Below are 20,354 nucleotides of genomic sequence, written 5' to 3'. Positions count from 1 at the left end.
AGCGCCGGCTCATTCTACTCCCTGAGCTCGCAGTGCTGGCGGGGGAAATAGGGACATTCCGGGATCAAATCAGAAGCTGGCATGGCTTTCATAATTCTGGGACTGTCCCTGGAAAATCAGGGTATCCCACAATCTGCTTTCATTCTTGAGGTTTGTCTTCGGTGGTTTCTACTCATTGAAACTGCCGGCCCAAGGGGGCTCAGCTGACAATGTCTCTGCTTCTCTTCTGCCACAAGGTATATTGACCGATAATGTTATTTATTGGGGGGGGGAATCGTGCTGCTAAGGTGCTGTTATTTAGTAGCTTTGGTATTATGCTCCGTTTTAATTTTACCCTTTTATTCCCCCCCTCAGTTGCTTTTAATTTGCACATACAGTGGTGCCCCGCAAGACGAATGCCTCGCAAGACGAAAAACCCGCTAGACAAAAGGGTTTTCCGTTTTTGAGTTGCTTCGCAAGACGATTTTCCCTATGGGCTTGCTTCGCAAGATGAAAACGTCTTGCGAGTCTTGCGATTTTTCCCCGCTCCCCCCCTTTTTCTAAGCCGCTAAGCCGCTAATAGCCTTTTAGCCGCTAAGCCGCTAAGCCTTTAATAGCCGCTAAGCCGCTAAGCCTTTAATAGCCACTAAGCCGCTAAGCCTTTAATAGCCGCTAAACCGCTAATAGCGCTAATCCGCTAAGCCGCTAATAGGGTTGCTTCGCAAGACGAAAAAACCGCTAGACGAAGAGACTCGCGGAACGGATTAATTTCGTCTTGCGAGGCACCACTGTAGCTTCAAGTATGTGTGCGTACACACACACACACACACACACACAGAAAGTGAAACATATTAATTTAAAAGTGGAAATGTTTGTAACGATCATCCTTCCTCATTAATTGTATCCCAGCTAGACTGCTGCATGGAGCAGACTGACAAAATTCAGGCGCATGGTGGGACGCAGTGAGAGACTTTTAGCCATTCTAAACCCTGTTCACCATGGTCATGTGACCTAGGGCACAATCCTCAAAACCAGGGCACAATCCTGACTTAGATGAAAGGTGGGATGTAACAGAAAAGTGCATCAATGCATCCTATGGTTTATCAATTCTGAAAATTAATGCTGCCATCATTTTGAAATCGTTTTTGAATCGGTGACTCATCACAGCCACTGAGCTGGCCTCAGAGAAGAGGATTGGTTTGTAGGAAACTCTATTTCCATGTTTTGGTGACTTGAACCACAGCTGCCCTAGATTTATATGCTTGAAACTATGAGCCCCTCCAATTCTTTCTCCTAGTCTTAATTGAAATAACAAGGACATATCTGTGTATGAAAGATGGAAAAAGATAGCGCCCAAAATCAAAGGCAAAGGATTTGCAGGACTTTACAAAGCAGGTAGTGCTTAAATATCAAAGGATGCTGGGGAATTACACATGAGGTGTGTAATCAACTGAAGGCTGATTCAGACTTGCAGCTGTGCATCTCATAGTATTCAGGCTGCATATGGGCAGGGATTGCTTTTTAAAAATCATCCCCTGTAAAATTTGCCCCCAAAGAAGAAGGCTAGCACAAACTAGATTTCCATGTACATGGATATTTGGTTGCAGGGCTTCTATCAAATAAACATGTGCATTTCTGAGGTTATAAAGTCATGGGAGAGGCCCGTGGGCCCCTCTCCATATCCTTTCTATCATACATTCATGATTATCTCGGTGGCTGCTCCCAGACTCTGGAACTCCCTCCCTGGACTAGCTAGAGTGTCTCATTTCTTGCAAACCCTCCAAGTGCCCTGAATTTTCCAAAACATAGCGAATTTGCAGGAGCCCATCCTGGGATCTGAAGGGATCCAGTCAGTGCTTTCTCTCTCTCTAAAAAATGTTTAGGGGTACTCTCATTTTGACTCAAGAAAATCACCTGGAAAGGAAATGAAGCCGCCATCGGAGGTGGCAGCAACGAAACTGACCAATCACTGCGCTAGGTTCAAACTCCTACTTCACACATTCAACGCCCGGTTCTGCCTGAGACTCAGGAAACACCGTGACAGGAAATGAGGCCGCCATTGGGGGTAGCAACAGAACTGATAATTCACCATGCTAGAGAAGAAACTATTTATTATTATTATTTTTTTAAATTAAATTTCTTCTCCCGTTCATGATTTCTGTTCTCATCCTGAAGCAAAGTTCTTAACCCGAGGTAATATTTCTGGGTTAGCAGAGTCTGTAACTGGAAGCGTATGTAACCTGAAGCGTATGTAACCGCTTCTTGTACAACAGCCCGTCGTCCTGGAGGACATCATACTCGCAGGTTAGAATGAAAGTCTCAGGGAGTTGGCGGATTATGTTATCCTCCGCTAGAAGTGGCGCATAGATGGCCTCTCCAGCTCTTTTAACTTGCTCATAAAGTTCTTCTGAAAATGGGGCAGGTGCTTTAGGCACGTAGCCCCTCGCCTTGAATTCTTCTGGAATGTAATCAACGTTGATCCACTTCCTGTATTTCTCCCTCAAATCGTAAGGGACATGGGCGCCTTTGATAACTCCGTCCACATCGATCTCCTTCCCGGTGAGATGTCTCAAGCCAAAATGGACAGCTCGTTTCCTGAACAAGGGAGGGACTGCTTGGTTTTGCTGATAGGAGGGCAAATAAAAGTCCCCTGTTTGTAAGAATGGGTAGATCAGGACCTGACCTCGCAGGCTTGGAAGGTCCTCTCTGGTCACCAGCTCTTGACAAACGGCCGCGGCAAATGTCCCCCCGCTACTCTCCCCAACAATGGCGATACAGCTGGGGTCCACTCTGTATTCCTTTGCGTTCTTCAGAAAGTGGATTGCAGCAGTACAGCAGTCCAGGAATGGGACTGGATACGGATGCTCAGGAGCTAAACGGAATCTAAAGAGAAAGCAAAAGGTTGCCCACATTCAATCACATACAGGCCATTTTGGCCATCTGTCATGGATGCCCTAAATGGCCTCGGTCCAGTATACCTGAAGGAGCGTCTCTACCCCCATCGTTCTGCCCAGACACTGAGGTCCAGCACTGAGGGCCTTCTGGCGGTTCCCTCCCTGCAAAAAGCCAAGTTACAGGGAACCAGGCAGAGGGCCTACTTGGTAGTGGCACCCGCCCTGTGGAACACCCTCCCACCAGATGTCAAAGAGAAAAATAACTACCAAACTTTTAGAAGACATCTGAAGGCAGCCCTGTTTAGGGAAGTGTTTAGTGTTTAATAGGTTATTGTAATTTAGTGTTTTGTTGGAAGCCGCCATGAGTGGCTGGGGAAACCCAGCCAGATGGGTGGGGTATAAATAATAAATTATTATTATTATTATTATTATTATTATTATTATTATTATTATTATTGCTTTGGCTGAGATCCCTGCATTGGATTGGACTAGATGGCCCTTGGGTCCCTTCTAACTCTTAAGATTCTATGATTACTGCATGGCATACTGCAAGGGTTGGGAATGTTTTTACCCCCCCCCCAGGGCCACATTCCTTTCTGTGTAACCTTCTGGGGGCCACAGCTGTGAGTGGGACCTAAGACAAAAATGGCAAGCAAATGCAAACTTTCGCCAGGGTGGTGCTACCTGCTCTGGTTATCTCCTGCTTGGACTACTGCAATGCGCTCTATGTGGGGCTAACGTTGAAGGCGACTTGGAAACGACAACTAATCCAGAATGCAGAAGCTAGACTGGTGACTGGGGGCAGCCACCAGGACCATGTAACACTGTAGTCCTAAAAGAACTACATTGGTTCCCAGTACGTTTCTGAGCACAATTCAAAGTGTTGATGTTGACCTTTAAAGCCCTAAATGGCTTTGGCCCCTGTAGGGAGCAGCTACACTCCCATCGTCCAGCCTGGACACAAAGATCCAGCTCCAAGGGCAGTGGCGTAGCGTGGGGGTGCAGGGGGGCCAGCCGCACCGGGCGCAACATCTGGGGTTAGGGCAAATCCATGGGTTAGGGGCGCAAATCCACGGGTTAGGGGGCGCAAATCCACGGGTTAGGGGGCGCAAATTACTTGCCTTGCCCCGGGTGCTGACAACCCATGCTACGCCACTGTCCAAGGGCCTTCTGGTGGTTCCCTCATTGCGAGAGGAGAAATTACAGGGAACCAGGCAGAGGGCCCCTTGTGGAACACCCTCCCAGCAGATGTCAAGGAGATAAATAGTGATGTGATTTTTAACAGACATCTGAAGGCAGCCCTGTTCAGGGAAATTTTTAGTGGGTGATGTTATACAGTGGTACCTCTGGTTGCGAACGGGACCCGTCCGCCACCTGAGCAGAACGCAACCCCGTCTGCGCGTGTGCAGGTCACGATTCGCCTCTTCTGTGCATGTGTGTGATGTCATTTTGAGCGTCTGCGAATGCTTGAGCGACAAAACCTGGAAGTAACCCGTTCCATTACTTCCGGGTCGCCGTGGGACGTATCTTGAAAGAATGTAACCTGAACCAAACGTAACAAGAGGTATGACTGTATTGTATTTTTACTGTGTTTTGTTGGGAGCCGCCCAGAGTGGCTATATAAATTAAAAACATATTATTATTATTATTATTATTATTATTATTATTATTATTATTATTGGTTTAGGTCTTCGGAAAGGTAGAAGCTGGGGGGCATTACACAATCTTTACAATGAGAGTGAAGCCACTTACCCGACACTCACAACTACTGAATCACTTAGGTGGGCAAAGGAACGACAAACCCTTTCAGAGGCTCCTGGAAGAAAGCACAAGCCCCTCCCCCCATTACCATTCTTTCCCTTGAAATCATTGTGAGTTGGGTGCAGTGCTAGTCCTACTGAAAGTAAATTTATCGAAATCAAGAGATAGGACTAATTTCGATCTGCTTATTTATCTATTTTTATGTCATGAGGTGTATATGACACCTGATTGCAGAAAACAGCAACTTTCCATGAATTTCATCTGGGAAAAGCGAAGTTGGATTGAACTCTTTGTCAATGGGTCACCGCCAGCTGAAACCCATTATGTGGATTTTACTGATCAGTAACAGAGCAGTGTCAATGGGTAAAAATCAGAACAGAACCAAACTTCCACCCACATTTCTGGGCTTCTTTCCAGTTATTTCCAATCACCTCTGGAAGCCCTTTCAGAGAAGTCCTTTGAGGCACGAATCAGAAAAAACCTTCTTTGATATTCTAAGGATTTTTTTCTTTGAGCCTGACACTAAACTTAAACTGCCTACAGGAGCAGTACAAACCACTCCCAGGAACTTTACATGAAAGTACCACCCCAAATTCTCCTCAGATGATAACGCGAACCATTTTGAAACTATTTCAAAGAACTTACGGATGCTTCCAAAGAGTCCAGCGCTTCCATGAAGATAGATGGTTCCTCTCCTGTTCCCGGCAGGTGATGTCTTGGGCCAGTACACCCTCACGGGCACCTCATCGAAAACCAGGTCCTTTATGGTCAACTTTGAGTCTTTTATTGGTGGCATTGCCTTGTACACAGCCCTCCAGATGATATACCTATGGCAAATGCCCAGTTTTTCCAGAAGCACTCCCTGTTTAAACCAAAACATTCAGAATTTATTATCAGCCCTCATCCTTGATAGTTTTGCAACAACAACAACAACAACAACAACAACAACAACAACAACAACAACAATTTATACCCTGTCCATCTGCCTGGATGACACCCAATTTTTGCCTTTTTTTTTTTTAAGCAGAAAGCATTGTCTTATACATGGAAAAAATATGGTACTTCCTTTTATCCGTCCTGACCCTTCCAACATGCAACTTCACTTGATGTCCACAAGGTCTGCTTGTCATAATTGAGGGAGGAAGACTTTTCTCTATGTTATGCATAATTTTATAAACTTCTATCATGTCACATGTTACTTGCCATTTCTGTAAACTAAAATATTTCAGATGTGGAACGCCCTCTCGTCCGATGTCAAGGAGATAAGGAACTATAGTGGTACCTCAGGTTACATACGCTTCAGGTTACATACGCTTCAGGTTACAGACTCCACTAACCCAGAAATAGCGCTTCAGGTTAAGAACTTTGCTTCAGGATGAGAACAGAAATCGTGCTCCAGTGGCGCGGCAGCAGCGGGAGGCCCCATTAGCTATAGTGGTGCTTCAGGTTAAGTACAGTTTCAGGTTAAGTACGGACCTCCGGAACAAATTAAGTACTTAACCTGAGGTACCACTGTACACAGATTTCAGAAGACATCTGAAGGCAGCCCTGTACTGGGAAGTTTTTAATGTTTGATTGTTTTATTATGATTTTATATTTTGTTGGAACCACTCAGAGTGTCTCGGGAAACCCAGCCAGATGGGCGGCATAAAAATAATAAAATCATTATTATTATTATTATTATTATTATTATTATTATTAATTGTAGAGGGTGTGACTTCAGTCCCGTGACATATATATAAAGAAACTCACCAGTACAAGTACATATCCCACTAAGAAATCGGCAAGGAGTAATATTGCACGACAGCTTATTCCTCGAGGCAGGTGGGTCCTGGTAAGGTGATAATAAACTCCCCATGCAAACAGCAAGGAATGAATAGAAATGGTCACGTATAATATCAGCACCCACAGAGTTCCACCACATGCCATTTCCCTTCAACTCAGAAGCACAGAAGCGGTGACTGTGCCTTACCTGATGCTACGTGGCTCTTGTGGTTTAGCAATGGTGTTCTCTTGCACACTGTGTAGATTGTTCTCTTTTGTATGAGAACACTCTGCGCCATGTGGAAGAGAACAAAACCACGGCCAACCCGCATATCTTTCCATTGAGAAGAAAAGAAGCAGTTTAGTAATTCCTTCAGAAACTGCAAGATGTCCTTTTGGAGGTGCATCTTGAGGTGTGTGAATTTGCCCAGCCCCTCCTCTAGAGGGAAGAGGTACATGGGATTTCCAAGGCCTCTGATAGCTAATCAGATTAGGGCAAGAAACCCTTTTTGTTTGTGTGTGTAATATTTTTTAATTTGTTTTTACAAGTACAAATGTATAACAAAATTGTTTAAATAACCATACTCTGAGATTCTCTGAATGTCCGGACTTCCCTCCACCCCCTACAAGGGTCCTTGTACCAATAATTACAACTACATATCAGTCTTTTCTCCATAATTTTTGTATTCCCGAATTGTCCATAATTTCCGTTACATTACAAGTGAGTCTTAAAGTCCAGCTAAAGTTTTAATTTGTTTACAATGGTCTCCTAGGTAAATTATAAAATTTTCCCATTATTTTTTAAAGCCCTTGTCTTCTTAATTCCTGAGTCAGTTTTGCCTTTTCGGCAATTTGGCTTGCCATTCTTCCCTAGTCGCAATTTTTCCTTCTTTCCACCTTTGGGCTAATAACATCCGTGAAGCTGTTGTTGCATACATGAAAAGTCTTTTCAGATCTTTTGGAATCTCGGCGCCTATAATTCCTAATAGAAACGCTTCTGGTTTTTTTAACAAAAGTTATTTTAAACATTTTTTTCAATTCATTACACACCATTTCCCAAAATGATTTTGTTATCCTACATGACCACCACATATCGTAAAAGATACCCTCATTTTCTTTACACTTCCAACAGGTATTTGAACTTGTTTAGGTAACTTAGTAGGAGTCAAATACCATTGGTACCTCATTTTCATATAATTTTCTTTCAGCGCACAACATGCTGTAAATTTCAAATCAATTTTCCAAAGCCTTTCCCAATGTACCATTTGTATCTTATGTCCCAAATCCCGTGCCCAGTGTATCATAACCAATTTAACCTGTTCATCTTTTGTATGTCATTACAGGAGCAAATTATACATTTTTGACAGATTTTTAATATTACTTTCTAGAAGTTCTTTTTGAAATTTTGATATTTTGTAACTAAAACCTTTCTTTTTACCTATCTTAAAGATATCATTTGATTGGTGATACTGTAACCAATCAGTTATGTTATACAGCTGCCTTTATCTCTTCAAATTCTTTTAGTTTTAACTGATTTTCAACTTCAATTAGCAGCTCTTTATAGATCGGCCAATTACTTCTCATATTGCTGGCCCTGCAAGACATCTTCATTTTTGTGATGCGCCCACGTAAAATACTTCTGCCACTTTCCCCCCTTGTGAGTTGGTTGGTTGCTGTTATTGTTTAGTCATTTAGTCGTGTCCAACTCTCTGTGACCCCATGGACCGGAGCACGCCAGGCACTCCTGTCTTCCACTGCCTCCCACAGTTTGGTCAAACTCATGTTGGTAGCTTTGAGAACACTATCCAACCATCTCGTCCTCTGTCATCCCCTTCTCCTTGTGCCCTCAATCTTTCCCAACATCAGGGTCTTTTCCAGGGAGTCTTCTCTTCTCATGAGGTGGCCAAAGTATTGGAGTCTCAGCTTCAGGATCTGTCCTTCCAGTGAGCACTCAGGGCTGATTTCCTTTAGAATAGGTTTGACCTTCTTGCAGTCCATGGGACTCTCAAGAGTCTCCTCCAGCACCAGAATTCAAAAGCATCAATTCTTCGGTGATCAGCCTTCTTTATGGTCCAGCTCTCACTTCCATACATCACTACTGGGAAAACCATAGCTTTAACTATACAGACCTTTGTTGGCAAGGTGATGTCTCTGCTTTTTAGGATGCTGTCTAGGTTTGTCATTGCTTTACTCCCAAGAAGCAGCCGTCTTTTAATTTTGTGGCTACTGTCACCATCTGCAGTGATCACGGAGCCCAAGAAAGTAAAATCTCTCACTGCCTCCATTTCTTCCCCTTCTATTTGCCAGGAGGTGATGGGACCAGTGGCCATTATCTTCGTTTTTTTGATGTTGAGCTTCAGGCCATATTTTGCATATTTTTGCTTTTCTTCCAAGAAGCAGGCATCTGAGTTGGTTAGCTCAGATTATTAGGGATGGCACATCAATGCAGGTATGGCTGGCCGGCACAAAACTGCAGCGCCTTCCTCCCAACACCAGTGCCACTGCCCCTTGCCAGGACAGTAGAGTGAGCAGAGAAGTCTTTGCTGCCAAACCTGCCTGGTCAGTTGCTCTTGCACAAATCCGATTGCTGCTCATACATCTCCACATTTCATGTATTTAGTTCATTGTTTTATAAAAAGATATTTACATTCTGCTGCTTCATAAAAGAAAAAAACCGTTTACTGCAATAGTACATAAAACCATACCATAAACCCTATAAAATTTAAACGAAATCTTTTGTATTTAGAGTCACATAACTTTAGAGTTTGGGGACGTGGGTGGCGCTGTGGGTAAAAGCCTCAGCGCCTAGGGCTTGCCGATCGAAAGGTCGGCGGTTCGAATCCCCACGGCGGGATGCGCTCCCGTTGCTCGGTCCCAGCGCCTGGCAACCTAGCAGTTCGAAAGCACCCCCGGGTGCAAGTAGATAAATAGGGACTGCTTACTAGCGGGAAGGTAAACAGCGTTTCCGTGTGCGGCTCTGGCTCGCCAGAGCAGCGATGTCACGCTGGCCACGTGACCCGGAAGTGTCTCCGGACAGCGCTGGCCCCCGGCCTATAGAGTGAGATGGGCGCACAAGCCTAGAGTCTGTCAAGACTGGCCCGTACGGGCAGGGGTACCTTTACCTTTTAACTTTAGAGTTTGGTCCAGGGACTCCCGGCTCATAAACCCCACCTTGAAAGACACACATGCCTCCCAGAAGCACTAAAATGGTGAGTCCGCAGTACAGCACAGCTGAAAGGTTAGCATCTCCTTGGACAGTGGCTGATGAGCCAGATACTATGTCAGGGACCTCAGTCATTCATAAGCACACTCACTCAAGGAGTCTGTGTCCGACACCACTGGAACCCTGCGCCACAATTGCCTTTATTATCCTTCATGGTGATAATTTGGACAATCAGTCCATGCAGTAAAAAGGTAAAAGGTAAAGGACCCCTGGAGTCCAGTGAAAGGCGACTATGGGGTTGTGGCACTCATCTCGCTTTCAGGCCGAGGGCTTGCCGATCGGAAGGTTGGTGGTTCGAATCTCTGTGACGGCGTGAGCTTCTGTTGCTCGGTCACTGCTCCTGCCAACCTAGCAGTTTGAAAGCACACCGGTGCAAGTAGATAAATAGGTACTGCTGTGGCGGGAAGGAAAACAGCATTTCTGTGCGCTCTGGCTTCCGTCACAGTGTTCCGTTGCACCAGAAGCGGTTTAGCCCTGCTGGCCATATGACCCAGAAAGCTGTCTGTGGGCAAACGCTGGCTCCCTCGGCCTGAAAGCAAGATGAGCGCCACAACCCCGTAGTCGCTGTATAGGGGTCCTTTACCTTTACCTTTTTTTAAATGGCAGGTGGTGGCAGCTGCAGAAGCTCGGACCTGATGACCTGGATCTGCACTGCAACAGCCAAAATGCGGTACTCTTGTTGCAGCAACCAATGCTGTAACATTGGGGAAGCATCACAGAACAACTGATTGAGTGGAATGAAGTGTGGACGGTCCAGCATAAATCCACCACTGATGCACTTTTATTGTGTCCATGACGTGGTTTTGGAATGCATCTGCGAAAGGATGCTGGCCAATCAGGAGGGGCCCTGGCTCTGCACTTTTGAATTGGCTACGTTCCAGCAGGAGGATGCCCAGTTCTGTCGATTTCCTCAAGCAAATCCAAGCTTTCGCCTAAGAAAGCTTGGATTTTAAGCAGAAAAGACTTTTTATTTATGTGACGACAGTCGCACGGATGTTGCTAGCCCAGAGATGGAAAGAAGGCAAGGTCCCTACCAGAGAAGAATGGCAAACTAAACTGTTGGATTATACCGAAATAATAATAATAATAATAATAATAATAATAATAATAATATAATTTATTATTTATACCCCGCCCATCTGGCTGGGCTTCCCCAGCCACTCTGGGCGGCTTCCAAAAAATTATTAAAATACTGTAGTACATGGCAAAACATGAAATGGCAAAACTGCAGGAACCAAGAGGACCAAAACTTTAACAAAGAATGGGGAATTTTTTTAATTTATCTTGGAGACCAGATGAAAACATTAGCACGATTGTAGCAAACATTATGGACAAAATGGAGTGATATAAAATATGGACTGTTGAATAATATGCAGTTGAAAAGGTTAACAATAGGACCCATAGAAGGGAATTTCGAAAGTCCAGAGATTTGGAGGAATCTACAAATGTGGATGTGTACGGTTGTATTAGGGACGCGGGTGGCACTGTGGGTTAAAGCCTCAGCGCCTAGGACTTGCCAATCGAAAGGTCGGCGGTTCGAATCCCCACGGCGGGGTGTGCTCCTGTCACTCGGTCCCAGCGCCTGCCGACCTAGCAGTTCGAAAGCATCCCCGGGTGCAAGTAGATAAATAGGGACCGCTTACTAGCGGGAAGGTAAACGGCGTTCCGTGTGCTGCGCTGGCTCGCCAGATGCAGCTTGTCACGCTGGCCACGTGACCCGGAAGTGTCTGCGGACAGCGCTGGCTCCCGGCCTATAGAGTGAGCTGAGCGCACAACCCTAGAGTCTGGCAAGACTGGCCCGTACGGGCAGGGGTACCTTTACCTTTACCTTACGGTTGTATTGCTATAATTTTATACTTGTGAAATCAAATAAAAAATATTTTTAAAAAGAAAGAAAAGAAAGCTTGAATTTTATATTGTCCCCCCCGTCCCCGTCCCCCAAATTCCTCTGCTCCCCCTCCACCCCCTGCTTTTGTAGGCTTTGCTATTTTCTGCTACCTGGAGAGCCTCCCAGAAAAACATGGCATGGAGCCAAGACTCTGAAAAACTGGTATTTTCCAAGTATTTCCAGAATCTGGATAACTCATGCTTCAGAGTTCTCTCAGTTTACATAGAGGGAAGAGAAAGGAAAAAAGAACCGAGCTGAGGTAATGCTTGACACTGGGTGGCTGGCAACCGGGCAGACTCGGAAGCTGAAGGAAAGCTGTGTTGTTTCTTAGCAGAGTGTATTGCTTACCATGAGCATTCATAGTTTATGCACCACTTATTAACCAGCAGGCATCGCAGGTTTCTAGACCTCATGATTGCAAAAGCAAGTCTGCCTCCAGCCACTCTGGATGGCGTCCAACATATATAAAAACATAATAAAACAGTAAGCATTTAAAAAAACACCTTCCCTATACAGTGGTGCCTCGCAAGACGAAAAGAATCCGTTCCGCGATTCTTTTCTTCTAGCGGTTTTTTCGTCTTGCGAAGCAACCCCATTGGCGGCTAAGCGGATTAGTGCTATTAGCGATTTAGCGCTATTAGCGGCTTAGCGGCTAAGCTGTTAAAAGGCTATTAACAGCTTAGCCGCTTTGAAAAAGGGGGGGGAAGCGGGGGGGGGGGAAATGGCGAGACTCAGCCCATAGGGAACTTCGTCTTGTGAAGCGCCTCCACGACGGAAAACCCTTTCGTCTAGCGGGTTTTCCGTCTTGCGAGGTATTCGTCTTGCGGGGCACCACTGTACAGGTCTGCCTTCAGATGTCTTCTAAAGGTTGTATAGTTACTTATCTCCTTGGCTCGCCGGTTGCATAACTCCATACCCTCTAATATTTCTCCGATGAAAATAGGGACGTCCTATTCCATACCTTCCAATAGGCTAAGGAAAAGAAGATATTATTTATGTATGCAACAACGGCAGTGTGGATACTTCTGGCCCAGAGATGGAAAGAAGATAAAGTCCCAACCAGAGAAGAGTGGCTGATAAAGATGATGGACTACGCTGAAATGGCGAAAATGACCTGTAAGATTAGAAAACAGGAACATAGAAATTTTAATGAGGAATAGGGAAAATTTATAAGCTACCTCGGAGAACACCGTAAACAACTAAAAACTTTGGCATAACGCTTGTAATGTAACAAGTACTATGGTTAAAAAGGGACTTTTAAGAAAAGATGGAGAATATTGTAAGATGCAATTGAAAACAGATTGGCAATGGGACCCATTGAGGGGTGGAGGGAAATGCAAGGATTCAGGGGATCATATGTGTATGATTATGGCTATTATTTGAATATAAATGTAAATTGTAAAACTGGATTATGTCCTGCTGGATTATGTCCATTTGGATCCCTTCCAATCAGGATTCAGGCCTCATCATAGGACTGAAACTGCCTTGGTCGCACTGGTCGATGATCTCCGGCGGGCTAGGGACAAAGGTGAGAGCTGTTTCCTAGTTCTGCTGGCTCTCAGCGGCTTTTGACACCATCGACCATAACATCCTTCTGGGCCGTCTAGAGGGGCTGGGAGCTGGGGGCACTGTTATACAGTGGTTCCGCTCCTTCCTCCTGGGCTCTGTTCAGAAAGTGGGGGGGGGGATAAGTGTTCAGACCCCTGGGATCTCACTTGTGGGGTGCCTCAGGGCTCTGTCCTCTCCCCCATGCTTTTCAACATCTACATGCAGCCGCTGCGAGAGATAATCAGGGGGTTTGGGCTGGGTGTCCATCAATATGCGGATAATAAATCAGAACCGGTGAAGGTGGTGAAGGTCCTGTGTCAGTGTCTGGAGGTGATTGGAGGATGGATGGCGGTTAACAGATTGACGCTGAATCCTGACAAGACAGAAGTCCTGTTTTTGGCGGACAGGAGGTGGGCAGGTGTGGAGGACTCCCTGGTCCTGAATGGGGTAACTGTGCCCCTGAAGGACCAGGTGCGCAGCCTGAGAGTCATTTTGGACTCACAGCTGTCCATGGAGGCACAGGTCAATTCTGTGTCCAGGGCAGCTGTCTACCAGCTCCATCTGGTATGCAGGCTGAGACCCTACCTGCCCGCGGACTGTCTCGCCAGAGTGGTGCATGCTCTAGTTATCTCTTGCTTGGACTACTGCAATGCGCTCTATGTGGGGCTACCTTTGAAGGTGACCCAGAAACTACAACTAATCCAGAATGCGGCTGCTAGACTAGTGTCTGGGAGCGGCCACTGAGACCATATAACACCGGTCCTGAAAGACCTATATTGGCTCCCAGTACGTTTCCGAGCAGAATTCAAGTGTTGGTGCTGACTTTTAAAGCCCTAAACGGCCTCGGTCCAGTATACCTGATGGAGCGTCTCCGCCCCCATCGTTCTGCCCAGACACTGAGGTCCAGCGCCGAGGGCCTTCTGGCAGTTCCCTCGGAACCAGGCAGAGGGCCTTCTCAATAGTAGCACCCGCCCCGTGGAATGCCCTCCCACCAGATGTCCAAGAGAAAAACAACTACCAGACTTTTAGAAGATGTTAGGGGTTCAGGGAGAGAGGCGCAGATGAGGGAGGAGACTGAGAGCGAGGGGGAAGGATCCCAGGGCGACGAGGAAGAAGATGACAATGAGTCGAGGGGTTCCATGAGTCTCTCCAGTGAATCGGAGGATTCCCAAAAGGGAGCGCCCCTGGTCAGGCCAAGGGGAGCCACAGGGGGGAGTAGTCAGGAGCAGGGCAGCAGCAGGGGAACCCCCAGTGGGAGTTGGAGATCGGGACCGGCTTCTCCGCCGGAACGGAGTGAAGGGGGTGGAGTTCCCAGTGTGTCAGACGGAGCAGAGCAGGAAGCAGAGAGGGGAAGGAGATCGGGGCAAGACGTCCTGCCGGAAGGGGCGGAGAGTAGTACCGAGAGCAGTGTAACTGTCAAAAGGAAGGTCAGAAGCAGCGTACGCGCGCCAAGTTCAAATGTGGAAGCGCGCGGAAGTGAGGAGAGCCCGGAGGAGGAGCCTGGTCCCAAAGCACGGAGGAGGGGGGAGCAGGAGTCAGAGGTTTCAGCCACTGGGGAATCCCGGAGGGAGGGAACCCAGGGGGGCAGAAAGACCCTGCGGAAAAGGAAGGAGAGGAAGAGGTGGTCCAGCGCAAGCCTCTTAAACTGGTGTAGAGGCGGGACTGATTCAGAAGGGACTTCAGCGGTCTAAGCCTAACAGACGTGGGGTCACGCGCCTCGGATGTGAAGCTAACAATGTTCTACAATAAAAGCTTTTGTACATAAGCTGGACTTGTAGAACATTGTTAGCTCCACATCCGAGGCGCGTGACCCCACGTCTGTTAGGCTTAGACCGCTGAAGTCCCTTCTGAATCAGTCCCGCCTCTACACCAGTTTAAGAGGCTTGCGCTGGACCACCTCTTCCTCTCCTTCCTTTTCCGCAGGGTCTTTCTGCCCCCCTGGGTTCCCTCCCTCCGGGATTCCCCAGAGGCTGAATCCTCTGACGCCTGCTCCCCCCTCCTCCGTGCTTTGGGACCAGGCTCCTCCTCCGGGCTCTCCTCACTTCCGCGCGCCTCCACATTTGAACTTGGCGCGCGTACGCTGCTTCTGACCTTCCTTTTGACAGTTACACTGCTCTCGGTACTACTCTCCGCCCCTTCCGGCAGGACGTCTTGCCCCGATCTCCTTCCCCTCTCTGCTTCCTGCTCTGCTCCGTCTGACACACTGGGAACTCCACCCCCTTCACTCCGTTCCGGCGGAGAAGCCGGTCCCGATCTCCAACTCCCACTGGGGGTTCCCCTGCTGCTGCCCTGCTCCTGACTACTCCCCCCTGTGGCTCCCCTTGGCCTGACCAGGGGCGCTCCCTTTTGGGAATCCTCCGATTCACTGGAGAGACTCATGGAACCCCTCGACTCATTGTCATCTTCTTCCTCGTCGCCCTGGGATCCTTCCCCCTCGCTCTCAGTCTCCTCCCTCATCTGCGCCTCTCTCCCTGAACCCCTGACAGAAGACATCTGAAGGCAGCCCTGCTTAGGAAAGCTTTTAATGTTTAATAGACTATTGTATTTTAATATTCTGTTGAAAGTCACCCAGAGTGGCTGGGGAAACCCAGCCAGATGGGCGGGGTATAAATAATAAATTCTTCTTCTTCTTCTTCTTCTTCTTCTTCTTCTTCTTCTTCTTCTTCTTCTTCTTCTTCTTCTCCTCCTCCTCCTCCTCCTCCTCCTCCTCCTCCTCCTCCTCCTCCTCCTCCTCCTCCTCCTTCACAACCCCTGGGTTTATAGTCAGGTTGACGTGGAACTACTATGGGCAGCGGTGCAAGCTGAAAGTGCAGAGCAGCGGCAACAACAAGATCATAATGGAAGATGCCTAGCAGGACTTATGCAGTTCTTCAGAAAGATGCGTTAAGATGGCAATGAGTTATTTAAAGGGTCAAAGCACAGCCTTCCCATCAGCATGTGAACCAGAGACGGGCCTTCTGCAGTTCTTTCAGAAAGCAAAGAGTGCGGTAATCAACATCTGCGCATGTGTAAAGATGGTAGAATCATAGAATCAAGAGTTGGAAGGGATCCCAAGGGTCATTTAGTCCAACCCCCTGCAATGCAGAAAATCTGCCCTCAGCCATCTCTGGGTAGACGCTGGATGTTCAGTTATGCTGTGTGTGCTACAACAGAAGCCTGTATATTGGAGCTTTTAAAAGTTAAATGAGCGTACCTTTGGCTAGATTGTGCCCATAATAATTTGTATTACATGGTTGTCGCTTTCATCCGTTTTGTGTGAGCCATCCAGTGTGTCTGGATTGGTGTACAGAAATCATGGGAACAACATCATCAAACGCCTTGGCTCACCATTATCTAAGTGCCTCTGCCTTTTATCTGAAGCTCTGTTTTAAGTAGAAAATAACAGCCATTTAGAAAATATAAATCTTGTGAGCTCGTCTTGTGAAGTTCTCCAGTGCATACAAAGTTCTCTCTGTGCGTGTTGGTGCGGTTGGTTTTTCCCTCTTTCTTTTCAATTAACAACAAAGGAAACCCGCTGACACAGTGAATTTTGATCTGGAAAATGAAACTTGACATAACAGGTAGTTAGCTACATTTTTCTTAATCTCTGGTAGTTGCCCAGAGGCTGCTTTTAATAAATCTCCCTCCGTCTGCACCTCCAAAGAAACAATGTGACCGCATTCACATTAATAAAAGAGCATCTATAATAACCCTCCCAAGTCTTATAATGTTGCCAATCCACATTCTGTGGTTTTGAAAAAACAAACCAAAAGACGAAGACTCAGATATTGAATGAAAAGTATATATGTTTTGCCATTGGCTTCGGTGGGATCAGGAGCACTCTCTATTTTTGTGCAGCGCTTTCAGACTAGAATCGTGTAACTTCCGGCACTTGGTGGCTGAAAGAAGATCCACTCTTGCTACATCCAGAGCAGAGAGGGCTGCAAGTTTTTAAAGTATTCCCCTACACTTCTGATAGTCAGTGGGTGCGGCCAGCCAGGTAGAGAAGGGCAGATCTTGGGAGGGTACATGTGTATTCTGGAGCAGAAACAAGATAGAATTTGGTGGGACCTGGCAAAGAGGGACACTATGAAATTTGGTAGAGCCTAGGGATGCAGGTGGCGCCGTGGGTTAAACCACAGAGCCTAGGGCTTGCTGATCAGAAGGTCGGCAGTTCGAATCCCTGCGACGGGGTGAGCTCCTGTTGCTCAGTCCCTGCTCCTGCCAACCTAGCAGTTCAAAAGCAAGTCAAAGTGCAAGTAGATAAATAGGTACCACTCCGGCGGGAAGGTAAACAGCGTTTCCGTGCGCTGCTCTGGTTCGCCAGAAGAGGCTTAGTCATGCTGGCCACATGACCCGGAAGCTGTACGCCGGCTCCCTCGGCCAATTAAGCGAGATGAGCGTTGCAACCCCAGAGTTGGTCACGAATGGACCTAATGGTCAGGGGTCCCTTTATCTTTACTTTTACTTTTACCTAGGGAGACAATAAAACATCATTTCCTACTCTGCACTGCATTGGTTTTGTGCAGTGCTGTTTCCATTCCATTGCAGTTCATCTTCTGCATTATTGGTCTCCCTGCCCACTGTGGTGAATTCACACAACTTATGTACTTTACGTAATTAATTATCTAAATCGTGTAACCGCATTGTCATTGTGATGAACCTAGCATCCTTCTCTCACAGTAGCCCATAAGTAGGACTTGAGCACATCAGCCCTCTTTCCTCCTATGGCTTCTGGCAACTGTAATTCAGAAGCATACGGCCTCCAACAGTGGAGACAAGACATAGACACCATGGCTAGGAGCGATTGAGACCTTTATTGCCCACAGATTTGCCCAGTCCTCTTTAAAACCATCCAGTTAGGTGGCAATCAGCACTTCTTGTGGCAGTGAGTTCCATAATCCAACAATGCACTGCGTGAAGAGAAGAAGAAGAAGAAGAAGAAGAAGAAGAAGAAGAAGAAGAAGAAGAAGAAGAAGAATAAGAATAATAATTTATTATTTGTACCCCACCCATCTGGCTGGGTTTCCCCAGCCACTCTGGGCGGCTTCCAACAAAGATTAAAAATACATCAAAATGTCACACATTCAAAACTTCCCTAAACAGGGCTGCCTTCAGATGTCTTCTAAATGTCAGGTAGTTGTTTATCTCTTTGACATCTGATGGGAGGGCGTTCTACAGGGCGGGCGCCACTACCGAGAAGGCCCTCTGCCTGGTTCCCTGTAGCTTTGCTTCTCACAGTGAGGGAACCGCCAGAAGGCCCTCGGAGCTGGACCTCAGTGTCCAGGCTGAACGATGGAGCTGGAGACGCTCCTTCAGGTATACTGGGCCGAGGCCGTCTTTTTGTCTAAATCTTCCAACATTCAGGTTGATTGGATGCAGATGCTTCTCTCTGGGTACCTAATGTTGGGTCAGTTCTCTCGTACAACCGCTTACCTGAATAAAGCAAACATTGCAAAAACTCAACACAGCAGCAGCAGCAGCAGCACCCCACTGTGGGTCTCCTCCAAAGGAAATCAGAACCTATAGTATGGTCCCTCGAGGAAGTGGTGGGCACACAGTGCTGCAGCAAAATGAAATACAGTGGTACCTCGGGTTAAGAACTTAATTTGTTCTGGAGGTCCGTTCTTAACCTGAAACTGTTCTTAACCTGAAGTACCACTTTAGCTAATGGGGCCTCCCGCTGCTGCGCCCCCGCCAGAGCACGATTTCTGTTCTCATCCTGAAGCAAAGTTCTTAACCCGGGGTACTATTTATGGGTTAGCGGAGTCTGTAACCTGAAGCGTCTGTAACCTGAGGTACCACTGTACCGTCCATGTTCTGCTCTGGCTCCCACATTCCATTGCTTGAGCAGAAGATAACCATCTTGTGTGAGCGAAGAAAAGGTCGAAGCAAATGGATGAACTCAATCCTTAGAGCTGGACTTTCCACCACAAAAAGGCAAAGCTGAAACAGACACACACACCCCACCCCCAAAAAGGGGAGTGAGTGCAACTTGCTGGAGGCCATGGAAGAGCTAGGGTTGGAACGCAAGTGCTTCCACTGGAAGGTCATATGCAGGAAGAGATAACTAGGCCATTCCTGTCTGTCCATCCACACCCTCGATGGGCGTTTTATAGAGTCACAAACAGATAGGAATTCCTGAGACTCTGCATCTCTAGGTATTTATGATGCTAATCGCTCTAGCATATGACTGCCTCAGGGCAATGATATGCCTGCTTTGAGAAGCATTAAGAAACACAGCGCAAGAGTCTTGCAGCACCTTAAAAAGACTGAGAAATTGAATTGGACAGAAGTTTTCATAGACTAGAATCCATGTAATGAGATGCACAAAAATACACCTATGTGTTTGTTGGGCGTGAGGGAGGAATTGTAAGAGACGGCGCTGCAAGGATAGGCCAATACAGTGGTACCTCGGGTTACAAACACTTCGGGTTACAGACTCCGCTAACCCAGAAATGCTACCTCGGGTTAAGAACTTTACCTCAGGATGAGAACAGAAATCGTGCGCTGGTGGTGTGGTGGCAGCGGGAGGCCCCATAAGCTAAAGTTGTACCTCAGGTTAAGAACAGTTTCAGTTTAAGAACAGACCTCCAGAACGAATTAAGTTCATAACCAGAGGTACCACTGTAATGCCATTTATGACAGTTCAATTGAAGCCTAAGATTGATGTGGATGTTTTATGTTATTAAGGGGGAAAGCAACTGGGAAACCTCATATTTACTTTCATATAAGTGTGTGGGACGGTCCTAGATTTACAGAAGCCGTCCCGATTTCTGATTTGATTCCGGAATGTCCCGCTTTTCCTTGTTGTTGTTGTTTAGTCGTTTAGTCGTGTCCGACTCTTCGTGACCCCATGGACCAGAGCACGCCAGGCACCTCTGTCCTCCACTACCTCCCGCAGTTTGGTCAAACTCATGCTGGTAACCTCGAAAACACTATCCAACCATCTCGTCCTCTGTCGCCCCCTTCTCCTTGTGCCCTCCATCTTTCCCAGCATCAGGGTCTTTCCCAGGGAGTCTTCTCTTCTCATGAGGTGGCCAAAGTATTGGAGCCTCAGCTTCACGATCTGTCGCTTTTCCTTAGGATGTCCCTATTTCCACCGGAGAAATGTTGGAGGGTGTGGAGTTATGCAACCTCTGAGCTGAAGAGATAAGTAACTATACAACCTTTAGAAGACATCTGAAGGCAGCCCTGTATAGGGAAGTTTTTAAATGTTTTATTATGATTTTTTTATATGTTGGAAGCTGCCCAGAGTGGCTGGAGCAACCAGTAAGGCGGGTGGTACATACAACAACAACAACAACAACAACAACAA

At 46.8% G+C, this 20,354-nt stretch overlaps 1 protein-coding gene across 1 annotated transcript; it reads right to left on the bottom strand.

The window, feature by feature from the left end:
* Window positions 1-2,186: 2,186 nt before the first annotated feature.
* LOC114592825 (arylacetamide deacetylase-like 4) lies at window positions 2,187-6,563 on the bottom strand. Its single transcript, XM_077920118.1, has 4 exons — window positions 6,387-6,563; window positions 5,280-5,496; window positions 4,626-4,689; window positions 2,187-2,862 (listed from the first exon to the last, which is right to left on the bottom strand). Exons 1-4 carry the CDS (start codon window positions 6,561-6,563, stop codon window positions 2,187-2,189), a joined length of 1,134 nt encoding a protein of 377 aa, XP_077776244.1.
* Window positions 6,564-20,354: the final 13,791 nt, after the last annotated feature.

This window comes from Podarcis muralis, chromosome 2, assembly GCF_964188315.1.
Source record: "Podarcis muralis chromosome 2, rPodMur119.hap1.1, whole genome shotgun sequence".
NCBI lineage: Eukaryota > Metazoa > Chordata > Lepidosauria > Squamata > Lacertidae > Podarcis > Podarcis muralis.
The sequence above is the reverse complement of the archived record's forward strand: the minus strand, read 5'-3'. Positions and strand labels throughout refer to the sequence as shown.

Coding starts and splice junctions, on each gene's coding strand:
- LOC114592825 (XM_077920118.1), bottom strand. CDS start 6,563: ATGGCATGTGGTGGAACTCTGTGGGTGCTGATATTATACGTGACCATT. Junction 5,497..6,386: donor TGGGATATGTACTTGTACTG/GTGAGTTTCTTT, acceptor TGGTTTAAACAG/GGAGTGCTTCTGGAAAAACT. Junction 4,690..5,279: donor TGGACTCTTTGGAAGCATCC/GTAAGTTCTTTG, acceptor GCTTTCTTCCAG/GAGCCTCTGAAAGGGTTTGT.